The sequence below is a fragment of the Vicugna pacos genome, chromosome 7, assembly GCF_048564905.1.
Source record: "Vicugna pacos chromosome 7, VicPac4, whole genome shotgun sequence".
Taxonomy (NCBI): domain Eukaryota; kingdom Metazoa; phylum Chordata; class Mammalia; order Artiodactyla; family Camelidae; genus Vicugna; species Vicugna pacos.
The window spans coordinates 65,545,986-65,564,611 of record NC_132993.1 but is presented as its reverse complement, the minus strand read 5'-3'; the positions used below and the strand labels follow the sequence as shown (position 1 = coordinate 65,564,611).

Genomic DNA, 18,626 nt, shown 5'->3' with positions numbered 1-18,626 from the left:
ATTTTCTGTCTGCAGGTCTTAAGAACTTCTATGACTTGTACCATCTCTAAATTGATGAGAACAGATTTTATAACATTTTGAGTATACTAATACTCATTTTAAATTTGAAGAATGTGTACAAGAAGGTTGTATTTTTGAAGTGTGGCACTGGGAAATCAGGAACACCAAAGTTTGGAAAAGGCTCTTTGTGTTTAATTGAATAGTTCCTGCCCTTCATGTGACAGGGCAGTGTTCCAGGAAAAGCAGAAGAGGGTCTCAGCTACAGTGACTTGCACTGCCATCCATCCTTCCAGACACTGTGGATTCATTGTGCTAGTAGACATAATAGTGGCCGTATGTCTTGGCATTTGTTGGTAGCAAGGCTCTCTTCTTTCTCCACAGTGTGGCCAAACTGGCACCATAGCTTTGGAAACCGTGGAGTGAGAACATGAAAATGTGAGGTAAGCAGCAGGGACTCTTGTTTCCCTTTCTTTATGATTCTGTCATCGGAAGTTTTCCACTACCTCCTGGGCTGCAGGGACTCCTCCTTGAAGACAGGGAGGTGTGTGGAATGGGATTGGGGGCTCTACAGTTGGAGATGTGTGTGGATAGGTTGTATTTGATTGATTGTGTATCTCTGAATTATTGTGGGGAGGCAGTGTCTTTCTCTGGATAACTCAGGGCAGCATCAGTCAGTATGAATCGTTTCCCTATGATGTAGTTTTAATTAATCCAAATCACTGCACTGAAATTTTTTTTTAACTTGAAGACATATCTTGGAAAATACTTCTTAACTAAATCCATGAAGTCAGTTTGATTTCATGTCATTTGCCCTTTGGCCTCATATTTCATAGTGTAAATTTAGCTGTCTGCCTTACTGATGTCTTTTTGCAAAATTAGTTACTGGATCTAAGTCTGAAGGAACCTCATCCTAAATTGTTTTCTTGACTTTGACTAATTCATCATCCGTGTCTTTGTTATCTGATCTTCTAGGAGGTAGTATTCAAAATATTATACTTGCTACTTTAAGGGAGACAGGGGCCTTTAGTCACTCTCAGCCCACTTTTAAACTCTGTTTGGTTCATTTCAGGCAGGAGGAATAATATCAGTCTCTTACGGGCTTTAAAGATGCTGCAGAAAAAGAATGCTTTCTCACCCTCCCTCCTTCCTCACCTTCCTTCCTCTCTTCTTTCCCTGTATTTTTTTTTTTTCTTTCTGGCTGTCTTTCTTTCTTGGAATGCCTTAACCATAAATGGGACTTCACCTCTGGAAGTTTGTACTTAATCATACTGTCATAAAAATTCATTTCAATGAAAGAATCATAAGCTATCTGTAGTGTCTTTTACATATACATCTGATAAATTAACTCATGCCCACTTCCCTCTCTGGCTCTGTAGAGGTCCAGGTCAGCATTGTTGGTACAGTAGGGTCCCAGATTTCTAGGCTGCTAGCTCTGTCTTGCTGCTGGGGGTGGTCTGTGTTACCTGTGTTGAGTGGAGCCCACAGCCAGGAGGGCTCAGACTGAAGGTGGAGGCCTTCACCTACTTCATCGAGCTTTCAAGTGGAGAGTGAGAATGATGAACATTTTCTGGAAAAGCACAAGGTATCTGAGTTCATCATATACGCCCATCTTCATACCAGGCCCAGCCCCTTTTCTGGGGAAATGATAGCCATACTCTATTCTTAAGGCTCTTGTGAATCTGCTTTCCACCAGTGACCGAGGTGAGTAAAGAGAACCTGGGTTAATAGAACAGAATAGAAAGCCCAGAAATAGACCCCTCCAAGTTCAGTCAACTGATCTTTGACAGGAGCAAGATTGATTCAGTGGAAAAAGAATAGCCTTTTCAACAGATGATCCTGGAACAAATGGACATCAACCCTCAACAAAATGAATCTAGAAACAGACCTTACACCTTTCATGAAAATTAACTCAAGATGGATCATGGACCTAAAGGTAAAGTGTAAAACCATAAAATTCCTAGAAGTTACCATAAAAGAAAATCCAGGCAACCTTAGATTGATGGTGACTTTTTAGGTACAGAACTGGAAGCGCAAGTCATGAAAGAAAAAATAATAAATTGGACTATATTAAAATTTTAAAAATTCTGCTCTGTAAAAGACAAGCCAAATATTGGGAGAAAATATTTGCAAAACACGTATTTGATGAAGGAATCGTATCCAAAATATACAAAGAATTCTTAAAACTTAAGAAGAAAATAAGTAACCCAGTTAAAAAAATGGACAATTGATGTGAACAGACACCTCACCAAAGAAGAAATACAGATGACAGATAAGCATATGGAAAGATTTTTAACAGCATTTTTCATCAGGGAATTGCTAATTAAAACAACAATGAAATACTGCTATACATCTATCAGAATGGCTACAGTTCAGAACACTGACACCACCATATGCTGGTGAGGATGTGAAACAATAGAAACTATCATTCCTTGTTGGTGGGAGTGCTAGATGGTACAACCACTCTGAAAGACAGTGTGGCAGTTTCTTACAAAACTAAACACAGATCCAGATACTTATCCAAATGAGTTGAAGACTGATGTCTACACAAAAACCTGCTCATGGATGTTTACAGCAGCTTTTCATAATGGCCAACTCTTGGAAGCAACCATGATGTCCTTTAACAAGTGAATGGATCGGCACACTGTGGTACATCCACACGTGTATTAGTTTCCTACATCTGCTGCAACAGAGTAGCACAGATTGGGCTGCTTCAGCAACAGAAGTTGTTAGCACAGTTCTGGAGAAGTCTGATATCAGTGTGTTGGCAGAATTGGTTTCTTCTGAGGGCTGTGAGAGACAGTCTATTCCATGTCTCTCTCCCAGCTATGCACTGCAATTCTTTGTCTTTGTTGTCTTTTAGTAGCATGATTCCAGTCTTTACATGGCATTTTCCCTGTTCCTCTGTTTCTGTGTCTAAATATCCCCTTTTGTAAGAACACAGTCATACTGGATTAGAGTTGACTTCATCTTAACTTGATCATCAGCAAAGGCCCTATTTCCAAATAAGGTCCCATTCACAAGGAATTAGGACTTAATATTTTGGGGGATGTAGGGGCACAATTCAGCCCATAACATAATGAAATACTGTTAAAATATTCCATTATTCCAGCAGTAAAATGAATGATAGATCAAGCCACTGGGAGACATGGAGGAGATTTAAAATGCAGATTGCTAAATGAAAATAGCCAATCTGAAAAGCTGTATACTGTGTAATTCCAACTATATGACATTCTTAGAAGGTCAAAAAAAAAAACAGTAAAAAGATCATTGGTTGCCAGGGATTTGGAGGGACAGAAGGAGGGATGAATAGATGAAGCACAGGTGATTTTTAGGTCAGTGACACGATTCTGTATGGTACTGTAATGGTGGATACGTGTCATACATTTGTCAAAACCCATAGAATATACAACATAGTTAACCCTAATATAAAGTATGGACTTTAGTTAATAATATTGCATCAATATTGACTCATCAATTTTAATGAATGTACCACACAAAAGCAACTCCTCAATAGTAGGGAAAACTTTGTGTGGGAGGGAGAGGAGGGAAGGAATATATGGGAACTGTCTACATTTTCTGCTCAATTTTTTCACTAAATCCACAGCTTCTCTAAAAAATAAGATCTATTCATTTACTGTTAAAAAAAAACTTTCTTTGGTAGGGAGATCCCAGATAGCTCCATTAGCTTGGGTGGACGGGAAAGGTCTCTGTGGACAGACAACCTTTAAATGTGACCAAGAAGGTGTTTCCTTTGTGAGGCTCAGATAAGAACAGTTCCGTTAGAATGGCTAGAACAGAGGCTCTCCAGTGGAGATAAGCTGAGTATGTTTGAGAAACATCATGAGGGCCAAGGATGAGGGGAAGGCAGTAGAGGAAGATGGTCAGGGGCTGGAATAAGCACGACTTTTTTTTTTAACAGCACCTAGAGTGGATTTTATTCTGAGTGTGATATCAAACCATTAGATGGTTTAATAGGGAAGTATTAAGATATGATCTGTATTTTGAAAAGATCACTCTGGTGTTTTATGTCGAGAATAAATTGTATACTGAGGCAATGTTGGAAGCTGGGAGATTAGCTAAGAGACTGTTGCAATGGCTCAGGCAAGAGGTGATGATGGTTTGGGCTAAGGTGGGGCAGTGGATATGGAGATAAGGGGGTCAACTGGGGTTGTGTTGATAAAGGTAATGGAAGAGAGGATTTCTCACTATGTCAATCATCTGTGGCACAGCCCTGGCTCTGGAATTATGTGGAAATGTCAAATTGGTTATAGGCTTAAATCCATGCCCTTTACCATTCACATCCCCTTCCATGGAATGAGGTCATCGGATCAGATATTACTTTAAATAAGTAGGCCTTGTAAAAACGCAGACAATGTTTGCTTTTCATGTTTATTGTAATAGGATGTGACTGGTATCTAAAACTCATTTAATATAGGCTTAAAGTGTTTTCCTTTTATTTTTTTCTGAAAATTTTTAGTTACTGACATGGAAATGAAAGTATCTCCATTAATAAAGACCTTACTACAACTGGTCAACTTTGTATCTACAGCAACTCTGCAAACAAAAACATGTTTCTGTTATTTAGATTGGGCAAATCACAGCTAAAATACAGAGCAGCAATGGTGGAGAATTGTTGCAGTTGTTGCATATGATGACATCACACTGCTAGACATCAGTCGTAATCTGGCAAGGAAGAACAAAGAAGTTGTTCTTTTTTCGTTTGTTTTAAAAACTATTCATAAAGTTGGCTGAGAGTAACAAAGTTGCTAATTTTTGCTTCAGTAGTTTAAGGTGGATGGTAAAAAGTTAAAAAGCAAAAGAACATAATTGATTTTAAAATATGGCAAATTAAGAGAATTTGTATCATTCATCTCTAATGAAGAAAAACCTCAAAAATTAATTCTTAAGAAATTAGAAAAATTTTAAGAATTTAGAAAAATTAGTCCTTGAAACATTGCTATAAAAAGGGATTACTTTGTTTCCTATGGGATAACTCAGATTCACATAGAATAATAGTCAAATAAACAAGAATGTCAGATAGCTAGCAAATAGTTTGAATAAAAAAATAATAATAGGGTGGCATATGTGAATTGTATACTTTTTGATTACTTAAGTCAATCATGTCATTTCAAAAAAGCATACCTGATTCTTTAAGCATTATTAGGAATTATGTTTGCTTACTAAAGAAGGCAAAGTGTCCTTGGAACTGTTATTCACAACATATGACATCATTCATTTTTCTAGTCCGTTCAAGAATGCTATTTAAGTCCTCAATGCTATTTGCTACTTACATTTATGAAGAATTTTCGAAATGGTAATTATAGACTGAGCCACACTCTCTCCTTTTAAAATTCCACTTTTTGAGGGGATTGACAGATACACACTACTATATATATATATAATAGATAAACAACAAGGACCTACTGTATAGCACAGGGAACTATATTTAATTTCTTGTAATAACATAGTGGAAAAGAATCTGAGGAGAAAAAATATATATGTATGTGTATGTATAACTGAATTGCTTTGCTGTCCTGAAACTAACATTGCAAATCAACTACACTTCAATTCAAAAAAGTTTTTTAATTTTTAAAAATGAATATATACGCAATAACAATTTAAAAAGTGAAAAAGAAATCCACTTTTTTGTTTTGGCAAAGATTTCACATGATTTTGAAATTTTACTCTTTGCATATATGTTGTTTTCTTTGCCTAGAGTATATCTAAATGTTTATATATGAGTGATATTACTCTCAGCTTCATGAAACATTTTACAGCTCTAAGTTGAATCAGCACAACATTATTAAACATATCCAGCATCATAGTAGAAAGAAAAAGGTGAATATATTATGTCTATTGTTTCTGCTCTCGATTTTTTGTTTCAAAAGTTCTTACCAATGAGCTAGTTACAAAATAAATCATTCCCACAACATTTACACTGCACTATCTCAGTTTCAGTAATCTTTAAATTGAAGTTTGCAAGAAATTGGCATTTTCACCTTATATAATAAGACACTTTCTGTTATGGAAACACTTTAAAAACACTTGAAAAAGACTATCTAAAACCTTTAAAATGAGAAATACATCTTTGTGTTTCTTAATAAAATTGTTAAGGATATAAGGTATTGTAATGATGTAAACAAAAAGTCAAGCCTTTATCGGGTAGTTACAAAAGTTGTATTCATTGGAGTATTTCTTGCTTAAGAGTTTTATGAGTTGCCTGAATAGGAAAAATCAGTTGCCTTCTTTCTTTTACCAATTTCTGTCATTTTTGCAAGCTCCTCAAGTGTCAACCAGATTGCAGATGGGGCATTGTGGGAGACAGAAGAGGAGAAAACTGGAGAGGACTGACAGCATTTACCTTAATTTTGCAATTAATTCCAGTGTTAAGGCAAAAGAGGGAAAGAAGGTGGGTGACCTTTCATATTCTCCCCAGCACAGACCAGGCAAGATGGTTGAGAGAGATCACCCAACCCTTTAAGGTCAGTTATGGGGTGGAGGAGAGGGCATACTGCATCCTGACTCTGGAAGGTCTTCCTTCTCTTTTCAGAACACATTTCTGTACAAGTCTTTAATTCTCAGTGCAACTCATTCCCTGGTAGCTGTATTTGCAGTAAGTAATATAACGTCCATTTAAAAACATTTCTGAAGGGTGATTGTTGGAAGTTGTGAAGACACAAACATCCTATATAGAACAAAAAATATCTGTCTCTTTAAGGATACAGAAAGATTTGTAAGTGAATGTATATAACTCTGGAAGTAGATGATCGATCGATCGATCGATCGATAGGTAGGTAAGTTCGATCGATCGATCGAAAGAACACGCATGTTTCGTTTCTATACCTTATGCAAGTTTTCTAGCCAAAACTTACGTTTTCCTCCATCCATTACCTACTATAGCGCATCTAATCTGTCTGACCTATTCGGGGCTACACATCCCTAAAGCAGGCTGGGGAGCTGTTGCTTCTGCCAGCGCCGCCTTCAGCCCGAGCGCTGAAGAAATGCTGAAGGCGAGCAGGCAGCGAAAGAGTAAAGAAAACGCTCTTCTCCCGCTCGTCTCGTCCACCGCGCCCTCCTGTCTTCCCGGGCTGCCGTACCCTAACAGTGCAAAGTTGGCAAAGAGACAGGGCGGAGGGACCTGGGGCCAGGTCAACTGATGGCAGGGTGCTGGAGCTGCTCATCCCGCAGCTTCGAGAGCCTCCTGCCGCCGCCGCAGCTGTCACCTACTCGCCGGGCCGCCCGGCGCGCCCCTAGTCTCCTGGGTGGCCCCTAACCGACAGCTCAGTGCTGCGGCTCTAACAGCTCCCACTCACAAGTCTCTGCGTCTCCAACTCCCGGTTCTCACCCTAGCCCGCCCGTCGCCTCCTCCGTCCCCTCCCTGCCATTGCAGCGGGGGCAGCGATTTGGCGCTCGGGAGGACTCCCCGCTACTCTCCCTGCACAGGCTGCTGCTGATGAATCGCGGCGCCGCAGACACAGCCGTGCTGCGGACGCCCGGGCCAGACGATGGGGACCTGCGCCTGAGCATCCCCGGGGCGCGCACTTGACTCGAAGGTGGGGGCGGGAGGGAAAGGGAGGAGGAGTTGCTGATTCCCTAGCGGACCCAGGAAGTTGTCCTTAAAAATATACATCGCTGGCTCGCGGTTGAGCAGCCACCTGACCAGAGCAGCATGTGGACTAGCTCGCTGGGTCCCCTAAGTGCTCTTGTGGCTGCCGCCGCCGCCGTCGTCAGAGTAGCTGCTGCGGGCAGGCGTGGGGCGAGAAGCGGGGACCGCGGCTGCTGTGTCCCCTGCTTACTGCTAGCCGCTTTTTCTCGGGAGGTGGCAGTCACTGTTGCTTCTGAGAAACCAGCTCGCATTTCCACGGCTGGTCGCCTGGTGAGGAGTTGAGACTCTGCACCTCCCGCCCGGACCCACATGGCTTGTTACCTGGTCATCAGTTCAAGACATCTCAGCAATGGGCACTACCGGGGCATTAAAGGAGTCTTCAGAGGGCCCCTCTGCAAGAACGGATCTCCCTCTCCGGTAACCTGCACACAGACGCGCGCGCACACACACACACATACACACGTTCAAAATCAATATATACAAAGAGATATTGTCTTGGTGCAGTGAGTGGGTGATAGATATCTACCCATTGGTGTTTGGTGTCTGTTTATACAATTTATTGGCAGACAGCTACATAGCGAGGGGTGTGTGTTTACATGTGTATTTTCAACACAGTCATTAGCATCTGTAGTGCTATGGATACAAATATTTACTGAATGCAGTTAACTGCAGGATTGTGAAGGTAGCTCCTGTCTGTTATGGTCAAGTTATGAATCTGTTGATTTGGGCAATATAGAAAGTTTGAGTGGCACTTTATAACCATGCTTTGTGAAGTCAACAGTTGGGATTAGTTTAATGATGCTGTGTTTACTTTCTAAGAAAATAAACTCTTGAAGGATTTTACATCCAGATTCTGGCAAAAGGCAAGGTGTTGGATGCCGATGCTTGATGAAATCAAATGCTTCACTATGTTGATTCTTTAAGGAAAGCCAGAGAGTTCTTTGTGGAAATATGAATTGGATAGTTTGGTGTGCTATATGCAAATATATTTATATACAATTTGAGTGATTGCTATTAAACTTAGTAAAGTATCCAGTAGTTTACCATTTGACATATTCAAGTATTTTTTGTTCAGTGATTTTGACCAGAATCTATGACTTCAATATATTATTAATTCATTCCTTGGTACATATTGTAGACTAGTGTTTTAAGGATTCAAGTGTGTTTGAAGAAAAATAATATAAGTCATGGTATATTTTTAAAAGTTTTGAATTATTAGTAAGTGACTAAGTGTCAACTTAAGAACAATTTTTGTGGTTTAATGTAAAACACATTATTTTAAGTCTGTAAGATATAAAGAGGGAAAACTCAAGTTACCTGATTTTTATTTATTTTTTTGCTACTTTCCGTCATGGTTCAGTGCTTCATTAGCATGAGTTACTCAGAACTTCAATATATTATAAAACCTTTGATTAAGTGCTATGTGTGATCTGCGTGAAAAAATATAAAATCAGGAAGTACAGGTACTCAGAGATATCACTGACTCCTAGTTGTGACAAATTATTGCCTCACATGCTTCCATACACTGGAAAAAGTAGGTTGTTGCAATCCACCCTACTTCCAAATATATAGTACAGAATTAGAAGTGTAAGATGGAATATTCTGTTTATATTGGCACTTACAATTAAATTCATAGGGTTAGAAGGATCTCAGAGAGTTGTAGTTCAGTAAAGCCTACATTCAGTCTTTTTGAGCAGCTGGCCTAAATCCTTGCTATTTTTAAAGATTCTCAGGATTGGAGTTTCTGCAGTCTCAGTGAACCACCTTAATGTTTAACACAGTCTCAGAATCTCCCTTAGAGCAAACTTAAATCCTTCAAATTTTTCTTTAAGCTCATTTCATCTGGAAAACCTAGAATGTTCCATCTTTCTCATAGGTGTGATTTTCCCACCCTTTTGATAAGCTCTGTGGCTGTCTTCCAAAACTCTCTCTTTGATTGTGGAAATCTGAACTGGATAGTGAGTTGTAGTATGTGTGCCTTAATAATTCACAGAATACCTGGAGAATGACTTTATAGTTCCTATACTGTTTGGTTCTGTTTGAATTGGTTGGGACCTGATGTTCATCTTCCAAAATCTAATGGATTTGCAGAGGAAATTTCTGTCACATGGCCAAAAAGTGTCCTCCTTCCCCCACTATGCTCATTCATCTCCCAGGAGCCTGAATGATCCCACAGGGACTAGACAGGTGAATGTGGATGAGAAGACAGAACCCGTGTGACTCTACTGGCTGGCCAGGCACTCACACCCGTGGGACAATATTCTTATTCACTGTTAGGCTGATTTTTACTAAAGTACTAATTCATTTGCAGCTATCTAGGCATTACATTTTGACTCACTGAGTTGTTCTTTCCAATGTTTACCCATTTGAGTGTACTTAAATTACATTTGCATCATTTAAAAATATCTAAATTAGTCTTCCTCTGTACTTTCTAAACCTGATTTATTCTGTCACCTTTTGCATTTTACTGTGGCATTTGAATGACTTTTTCAAGGTTTGAACAATTTCTCACAAGAGCTGGACAGTATGTGAAAACTGATGTTCATTCATTCTCCGTCACTGTGAGGTTGAGACAAGTCAGAATTTCCTTCACATTACATAACACTTTGTCTTTTTCCCTAAATTAAAATAGGTCACTATCTTCCGGACCCTAGACCTTTGAGAATTTAAGTAATAATTTCCTGGTCTAGATGAGTTTATATTTGCCTTCTTTATTAATGAGTTGTGAAGCATGAAACTGAAAACTGGTTATGCATGATTTCTTTTTTATATTCAGCATTATGTACCCCTCCAGTTAGTTTAAGGTTAACATAAATTTATTGATTTTTTCATTAGCATAAATATTAAACTCACAGATCCATAATATGAGGTCATTTATTTATTTTTCTTAAAACATATAGCTTCTCTGACAATACTTTTTTTTTTTCAAATTTAGTGCCCAGAATGGTCTTAAATTGACCTCTATTTTCATGACTTAGTTATTTCCACTCACTGAGACTCAATTTATCTGGATACATGAGTTAGGATACCATTTATTGATTTAACTCCCTCTCATCAAGTTCTATAATAACTTCAACTTTGGTTCTTAGTCTTTTAATTTGAGCCTCCTTCCTTTTGATTGTAATCCATATTTTTCTGTTTTAGTAGAGCTATTTAAAAGCAGCACAATTATTGAATTAAACTATTTTGTAACTTTGTTAGAGAAGGGAAAAAAGCCCCACTCCTTTTTTGATATAACAAGAATTTCTTCTTTGGTAGTTCTGATGGAAATATACTTGAGTAATATGAATTTAACACTTCAGTGCCTTAGAGCTGTAATTCTTCAGTTATATGTTTAAGATGGTTGTACAGTTTGTCATGTTCAAATCACTTGTCTATAGGATCTGAACACGTGATGTTAAACTGACATCATCAAAGAGGGATGATCATATTTATATACGTTTTTGTTTCAAAGGATTTCATTTAGAAAGCATTGAAGCATTATATGGACTTCTTATAATAAATACTTAGCGGGATACTTGAGAAATAAATAAAGCATTTTACCCCTAAACAGTTTTCACAGATCAGTAAACTGAAAATCCTAGAGTGAAATTTCGTTCCTGTCTTCAAAGTGAAGACAGGCAAATATCTGTTGCATCTCTTTTCTTTTTGGTGACTTGGTGTGAAAAAATAGTGCATTGCTTTCATCCTAATTAGAATGTGAATAACATTGAGATAGTTGTTACTTTAAATCCAGGGATAGATTAAGGTAAACAAAGGAAGCATGACAGAGATTATTGCATAGTGTTTACTGGTAAATGTCTCTAATTTTAGAAATTTACACACTCCCATATTTTAGGATATTTATCCCCAACCTATTCCAATTCTAAAATAATATAACTGAATGATGACGTTAAAAGTCTCTCTCTCACACTCAAACACATACAAACACACATGCATATATATATACGTATAGATACAGATACATTCATTGTTACCAGTGCTCAAGCATAGGAAGTTACCTGTATATTACATTATACTCTTTACAATGTTCAATGTGTTAATGGCAAAACTTTATTGTAATTTAGGAACTCCTAAATTCTTCTACCACCACATTTGAATTCAGTTAAACAAGTAATATCCTTTATGTAGACTCAAAAATATATTTGAATAGATCCTTAGTTATCTTATGTAATGTAAAATATCATCTCAAAGTTAGAGTCAAGCATGGTTTTTTATAGTTTACTTAATCTGTGTGTGATTAATAGTAAGATTATCATTTAGATTATCTAGTGATTAAATGTTAACAATAATCATAGTTTTATATTTTATCTGTGGTACATGGTTAACTTATTACCATTCTTTTGAAGTTTAGGTAGTGTGATACGTCTTAAGAAGTACTTCTTCCTGAAAGCACTATAGCTAGACATCCAGGAATATCTGCTTCTGGGAATGTCTACCGTGTTCCCCTGAAACATTAGAAATTCTTGAGATTGTTCACCTGAGCAACAGATCAAGGTCCTTGGATTTTGTTGCTGTAGTTGTTATTTTATTTTATTTAGTGACCTTATCCTAAGTTATATCTGACTAACGTACTTTGTAGAGGAGGTGGCATCCATACAAACATACATTCAAAATGGACTAAAAAATTCTGTAAGTTTCCCTTTTAAAAATGATCGATGCATATGTATAAATGAAAGAAGTTCTACAAAAGATTAATTACCTTGAGGATTCATCTATTCAGGAAACGAGTGCAGTTACAACCTTGTTTTTTTCCTAATGCCTGTAATCTTCAGTTGTATGTATTTCCATTATGCTTAATAAGTACATGTTAAACATACCCAAATGCTCTCAAACGGATGCACTTTTCATGTGCCAAATATAATTATGAAGATCTGCTCTCCCATAGAGAAGTCACTTGCCTCCTCTTCTTGAATTCATGAATATATAATACTGCCTTTCATATTGAAACTTTTAGATATTTGCAGTAAAGTGGACTCAGTTACAATTCTCACAATGCATGTTTTCTTTCTTATGTCAAATGTTGTATTAAGCAGACACCTTTCTTCTCTTCTTGCCTTTTCAACTCTTTCTCTCTCCCACAACTAATTGATTTCAGAAATGTATAGTTGCCATTTATACTTCCCAAAATAAGTCTCAACTTTCTAGGACTTAATTTATGCTTCTGTAACTTCAGAAAGTTTCCATGATGAGAAGAATCAAATGAGCATTTGAGTGCTACAATTTGTGACGTTTTTAGATGATACTACATTGATTTCACAATTAAACTTTTATGGGTCAAATCCTTTGATTTGTTTCTTTTAGATGTACAAGTAAGAATGAGTCTATTTTAGGTTTTTGTCCCATAATTTGGGAACAAAATAATAATAAAACATATTGGCATCATGCGTAGGCTAAATGGGGATGGTGATTTACATAGAACTTAATCATTTGTAGTTTTTTTTTAAACAATGTTAGTTGTAACTGTGAAATCTTTATTGTATAATGCATATGCGCTAAGATATGTATTTTTCATGTGTTAAGTATTAACAGAGCTTGAAATGTCAGTAGGTTTAAGGCTGTACTGGGAGCAAAGAGCAGGAAAGATAATATACATTTCAATATGTTTATGAAGTGCATTTTAATCTGAATTTAGTTTGTTTAAAATACACATTTTCAGAATAATTCTTTACTATATATGTCCATATTTGGTAGAAAATAATTTGAATCAAAATTGAAATAAAAATGCTGCTTTGCTTGAAAATGTCTTTTGCTTTTAACAAATCCAGCTTTCAGGTAGTTCTTATAAAATGAGAGGTGGCAGCCTTTTGTAGATAGATTTTGTAAAACAGGTTTACTTAGTGGATAAAGGTCTAGAGAGAGAAATTAAATATTTGTTATGTTTTCATGAAAAAATATAGTTGTGATGGTGATAGGAATATATCAGTCGCTGAGTTCCATAGTCTGTTGCAGTGGAAGTTCTTTTGGGGCTTGAAAAGAAAGGCTGGAAAGACAATTACATCATACCTTAGACAGCATTCTCAATTGTAACTAAGACATTGTTAGCTTATTGAAGACCAGAAGTGCAAAATAATATTATGTAATATTTAAAATGGAAAGGGCTTTAAAAAATATTCATTGACTATTTTACTTTTCCTGAAATGGACTTATAATGACATGCATTGAACTAAACTTTTATTTCATTCAAATCTGATACCAAAAATCTAAACATTAACTTCAAAAAAACTGATACAATTTTTCTTCACAGAAAGAAAACTATATACTTAACTATTTTTCCTTTCTTCTTTGGCTGGTAGGAAACCAGAGACAAATCTGTGAGGGGGATTGATGTTGGCCTTCAGAGCAACATGATGTCCTCTCCCCTACTCATCTCCTAGTCCCAGTTAGCTCTTATTTTATTTTCCATGGCTCTCATCCTTTTAAATCTGCATTTCTTGTTTTAATGTATAAAGTTTCTTTCAGATGACTTAGATCTGTTGTGAATGCAAGTCAGGCTACAAATATTCAGTGATAAAAGACAGGCTATCCAAATACAGGGATGCCCATCAGAATTTTAGACTGGACAGCGTTGAGCATGATTCGTGGAGAGTACTCATTTTGTTCATTTGTAGCAAGTATAATTAGGGCTGCCAATTTTTTGCTTTGACAATTGTCAAATTCCTTTTGGCAAGTTTGATTTCACTTTTGTGTGGGCGTAAGAATATAGTTTATTTTGAAGTGCGTACTGCCAGTTTGTTTTTTTCTAAATAATCTTTTCCTTCCCTGCTATTCTTCTTGCCACTGATCCTTATTCTTTTCATTAGCATGGTTACCAATTTTTAGAACATCTTTATTTGGTTCATACATAAATGTTGGCATATACTTCTAACTCCAGAGGCACAAGCCTTGCAAATGGAGAGGACCACCTTGTTCTGTCTCCTCTACCCAAACATGCAAGTTTCTTCTCTGTTCACCATCTGCAAATGCCTTTCATCTCCAGCTCAGAATTTGGAGCTTCCCCGTATCTCCATTCAGAACCCACCTACCAGTGTTCTTCCCCTGCTGCCTTTCCCACAGCTATTACTCAGCCCTTCATTTGTCGCATGTTACCTTTTCAGTGACAGAAAAATAGTCAACCCCTCCACATATGTTCTTTTTAGATCTCTATTTTGCTCTGAATAATTATATTCCCTACCATGTTTCTTGGCAAGCAAAGGAGATATGCATTTCCTGTGTGTGAATGATATAAATACCAAATTCTAAAGAGAAAATAACCATTGGACCACTTTTTTGAATGATGGAGGGGACGGTGGAGGCTGCACTTGAATCTGACTCTCCCCATTGATTTGCTTCCTCTGAATGTGAAGTCAAGAGACATAGAGGTGGCCATGTTAGTTAAATTCACATTATCTGAAAATGTTCAAAGTGCTTGGGTGGTATTCAAGAGTCTTTGTGATTGAGCCCCTACCTACATCTTTAGCTTTAACTCTTTTCTTCCACCTGAACCCATACTGAACTACTCAGAGTTCTTAACTATGTGATGGGTGTTGCTAGACCTTTATGCCCTTGCATATGCTGTTCTCTCTGCCACAAATCCTCTTTTTGTCTTCTTTTTACCATCCTTTATTGGGACATGCCTTATGTATTCTTTCCGACTTAACTAAAGAATAAAAAAAGGTCCTCACGTGACTACATGAAGTTCTCTTGTCTCGTGGGTCAAGTGCTTCTCTTTCAGGCTGTGGTCAAATCTATTTCTTGCCTTGATTGTCACTAAATTGTATTTGTTTATTGTTCTCCGTTTCACCATGAGATGAGAGATCCTTGGGGCCGTGTTTGCCATTTATCCTTAATTTTTCCAGAGCTGAGCATGGCTTCTGGTTTATTACCGATTTCAATAGAAAACAAAAATACTTCTATAGAAATTTAATTGGTTAATTGGTTTAAATATATTCCCTTTGGCCCTGCTGGTGACTCCAAGAAGAAAACTTTTCCTTAGAGATTTTTTTCCCCCAAGTTACTTAGTCAGCATCTTTTAGAATGCAAACTGTTCTACGGGATTAAGTGGTCACTGTTATTGTGATAATGCTTCTTACTTTTGTATCTACCAAGATCCTTTGGTCAATCACCTCAAGTATAATTTAATACTTCCTATTAATCCAAATTGCAGAGTGCTGTATTCCATGTAACCATTTTAGAACATCTTTTGTTAAAGGCCTCAAGAGACTGAAGATTGCCTTTATATAAATGGGTGAAATTTGTACCTGAGTTAGTTGAGCTGTATTTTTCTGGCACATATTTAATAGCTTCTGTTAGGTGAATTACAAGTTAGGGACTTGATCATTCCCTTCCTATTTAGGAGTATGTAGTCTGGAGGAAAAAGAGTGGTGCTTACACCACGTCTTTCCTTCTCTCTCTCATTTTTCTTTCTTTTAAAAAAGAGACAATAATTCCTTGATCAGTGGCCATAATAGTCCTTGAGAAAGCACCATCCTGAAGCAGCTACAGGGTAGTTTTTGCATAATTGCCAGCACTCTCCTCCAGTTGCCTGAACTTACCAGTCACACACTATCCGACAAGATTTTGTTGGTATTTGTACTTTTTTTCTCACATTAGTTGGGATGTGGCCCTTGTCCACAAAAGAAACCTGAACTTCTTCTAAACAATGAATTTTAGCTAAAATATCCAGCCATCTAGGGTGGACATACAGAGAGAATCATACTCTCCCGAGTGGAGAGAATCAGATCTATTGTATGGCCAGTTTCTTTCCTTATAGTTGTTAACAAATATTTGACTTCTTTGTCTTATTTAGAGGATATCTACATTGGAAGGGATCTTAGCAATTTGGTTTAGCCTCCTGCTGTATATTTTCAAATCTATCATTATGATAGCAGAATAATAGCTCTCCAAAGATGTCCACATTGTCATCCCTAAGATCCTTATTAAATCTATTAACTTACATAGCAGAAGGGACTTTGCAGATGTGACTAAATTAAGAATCTTGAGAAGATTTTATCCTGCATTATGCAGGTGGGCCTCGTGTAATCACAGGGGTCTTTATAAGAAGGAGGCAGAAATGTTCGAGTCAGAGAGAGAGCTTTGAAGATGCTATGCTAATGGCTTTGAGGATAAAGGAAGGGGTCACAAGCCAAGGGTTGCATGTGACCTCTTGAAGCTGGAAAAGGCAAGTTATACAGATTGTCCCATAGAGCCTTCAGGAAAATCACAGCCCTGCTAATACCTGAGTATAGTCTAGTAAGACCTCTGACTTAAAAGATTGTAAGGTAAAAAGTTCTTTAAAGTCTGTAAAATTTGTGGTAAATTGTTAGAGTAGCCATTGGAAACTAATAACAACCACTCTTTTTTTTTTCCCCATAATCTCTTATCCTTTTATGTATTTATTTTATTATAGTCAGTTTACAATGTTGTGTCAATTTCTGGTATATAGCATAATGTTTCTGTCATACATATACATACATATATTTGTTTTCAAATTATTTTTCATTATAGGATAATACAAGATATTGGAAATAATTTCCCATGCTATACTGTATAAACTTGTTTATCTATTTTATATATAGTAGTTACTATCTGCAAATCTCAAACCCCCAATTTATCCCTTCCCTTCCCCATCCCTCTGGGAATTGTAAATTTGTTTTCTATGTCTGTGAGTTTGTTTCTGTTTTTACAACCACTCTTAGCATGGGTTAAGAACATTTCGAATGGTAGGGGGCCTGTCTGCTCCCTGAAGTGACTAATCCTCTTATGAAGCTAATGTACTTAGTGCTGTGTCTAGTTCTGTCCCTAGCCAGGTGTGTCTGTCTCCTTACATTTATTCACTGAACCTCGGTGTGCCCATTGGAAGTAAGAGGGTAGATCTACTCCCTCTTCACTGATACATCCTTTCAACTATTCAGACAGTTGATTTTTTATTAAAGGACTGAAAAGTTTGTGAGAACTAACTAAACTTCCATGTACATTACTTGCATTATTTTCTTGTATTTGAATTGAACTTTCTGCAACTTGAAATGCTTTATTACATTTTTTATATAGTAGAAGTTTTGAAATACAATATAGTGATTGTTTTTACATTCTTGAAAGGTGGTAAACTCAGCAAAACATCGTGTATTTAGAAAAATATCATCCATACTTTCAAATAGTGTCTCATTTTTGCAGATATTTCCCTTTTATATTGTATACATCGTCTAGACAGAAGATGAACTTAAGAACACAAACCCAGATCACTTTAAAGGCACATCTTAAGGCTATCTTGTTTTGTTTAGTCTTTGGTTTAGACACGAAAACTTCCTAGGGAGACAAAACATTAGTTTTAAATAGAAAGTGATGGGAGCAATTGAAATAGTAATTATAATTTCATGAAATCTTCAACATTTCCTATTCTAGGCATAGAGATATCTAAATGGAAGGTTTTTTTAAAACTTTTGTATTTAAGAATAACATGATATATAAATTGTCACAGATCGTAAGTGTATAGCTTTTTAATGCCCCAGGTGTAGATATAGAACGCTGTAACTTCCTGGAAGCCCCAGGTGTGCCCCTTACCAACTACACCCCCAACCCAAAGGCATCTATTGTCCTAAACACAGGTTATAAACTGCCTTTCTCTTTTTGGGTTGGGATGGGTACCGAGACAACATTTTATTAATCTTTTAAGCTCACTAATCTATTTCACCTTAACTGACCACAGCTAACTTGCTAACTATTTGAAACAAATGAACAAAAGAATACTGATTCGGTAGGAATGAATGAATTTATTCTAATAAAACACAGGGATTGTATCCAGGGTGATATTTGTGAAGTATTTCATTATCTTTCCCTTAATATTATGTCTTGAAACTCAAAGATCTGACCTTCATCTTGTAGATTTCAAAATTTCTTGCAAGTGATTAGGAATAGCTCTGTTGGGTTTTCATTATTTGAGGGGAGATGTGAATTATGTATTTAGTGGCAAGATAATAATAAATGATTAAATGAAAGAAACTTATAGCTTGGACTTACAAAAATGAAATTTATGTGCAAATGA

General features: G+C 36.9%; 1 protein-coding gene across 11 annotated transcripts in view; it reads left to right on the top strand.

The window, feature by feature from the left end:
- ZNF804B (zinc finger protein 804B) overlaps nucleotides 1-18,626 on the top strand; it is a 775,441-nt gene that overhangs the window by 313,438 nt on the left and 443,377 nt on the right. For 7 of the 11 annotated variants that reach the window (XR_012074529.1, XM_072965052.1, XM_072965048.1 and 4 more), the window contains one exon: nucleotides 382-440. The exons of 1 other annotated variant lie outside the window; for it this stretch is intronic. Coding sequence is in view for 1 of the 10 variants with exons in the window: in XM_006211859.4 (XP_006211921.2) it covers nucleotides 7,916-8,023 (108 nt within the window). In the remaining 9 variants the exon portion in view is untranslated. Of the gene's footprint in view, nucleotides 1-381; nucleotides 441-1,069; nucleotides 1,185-7,402; nucleotides 8,024-18,626 lie in introns of those variants that run through there. 3 more of the 11 variants (XR_012074528.1, XM_072965049.1, XM_006211859.4) reach the window with 3 other exon arrangements.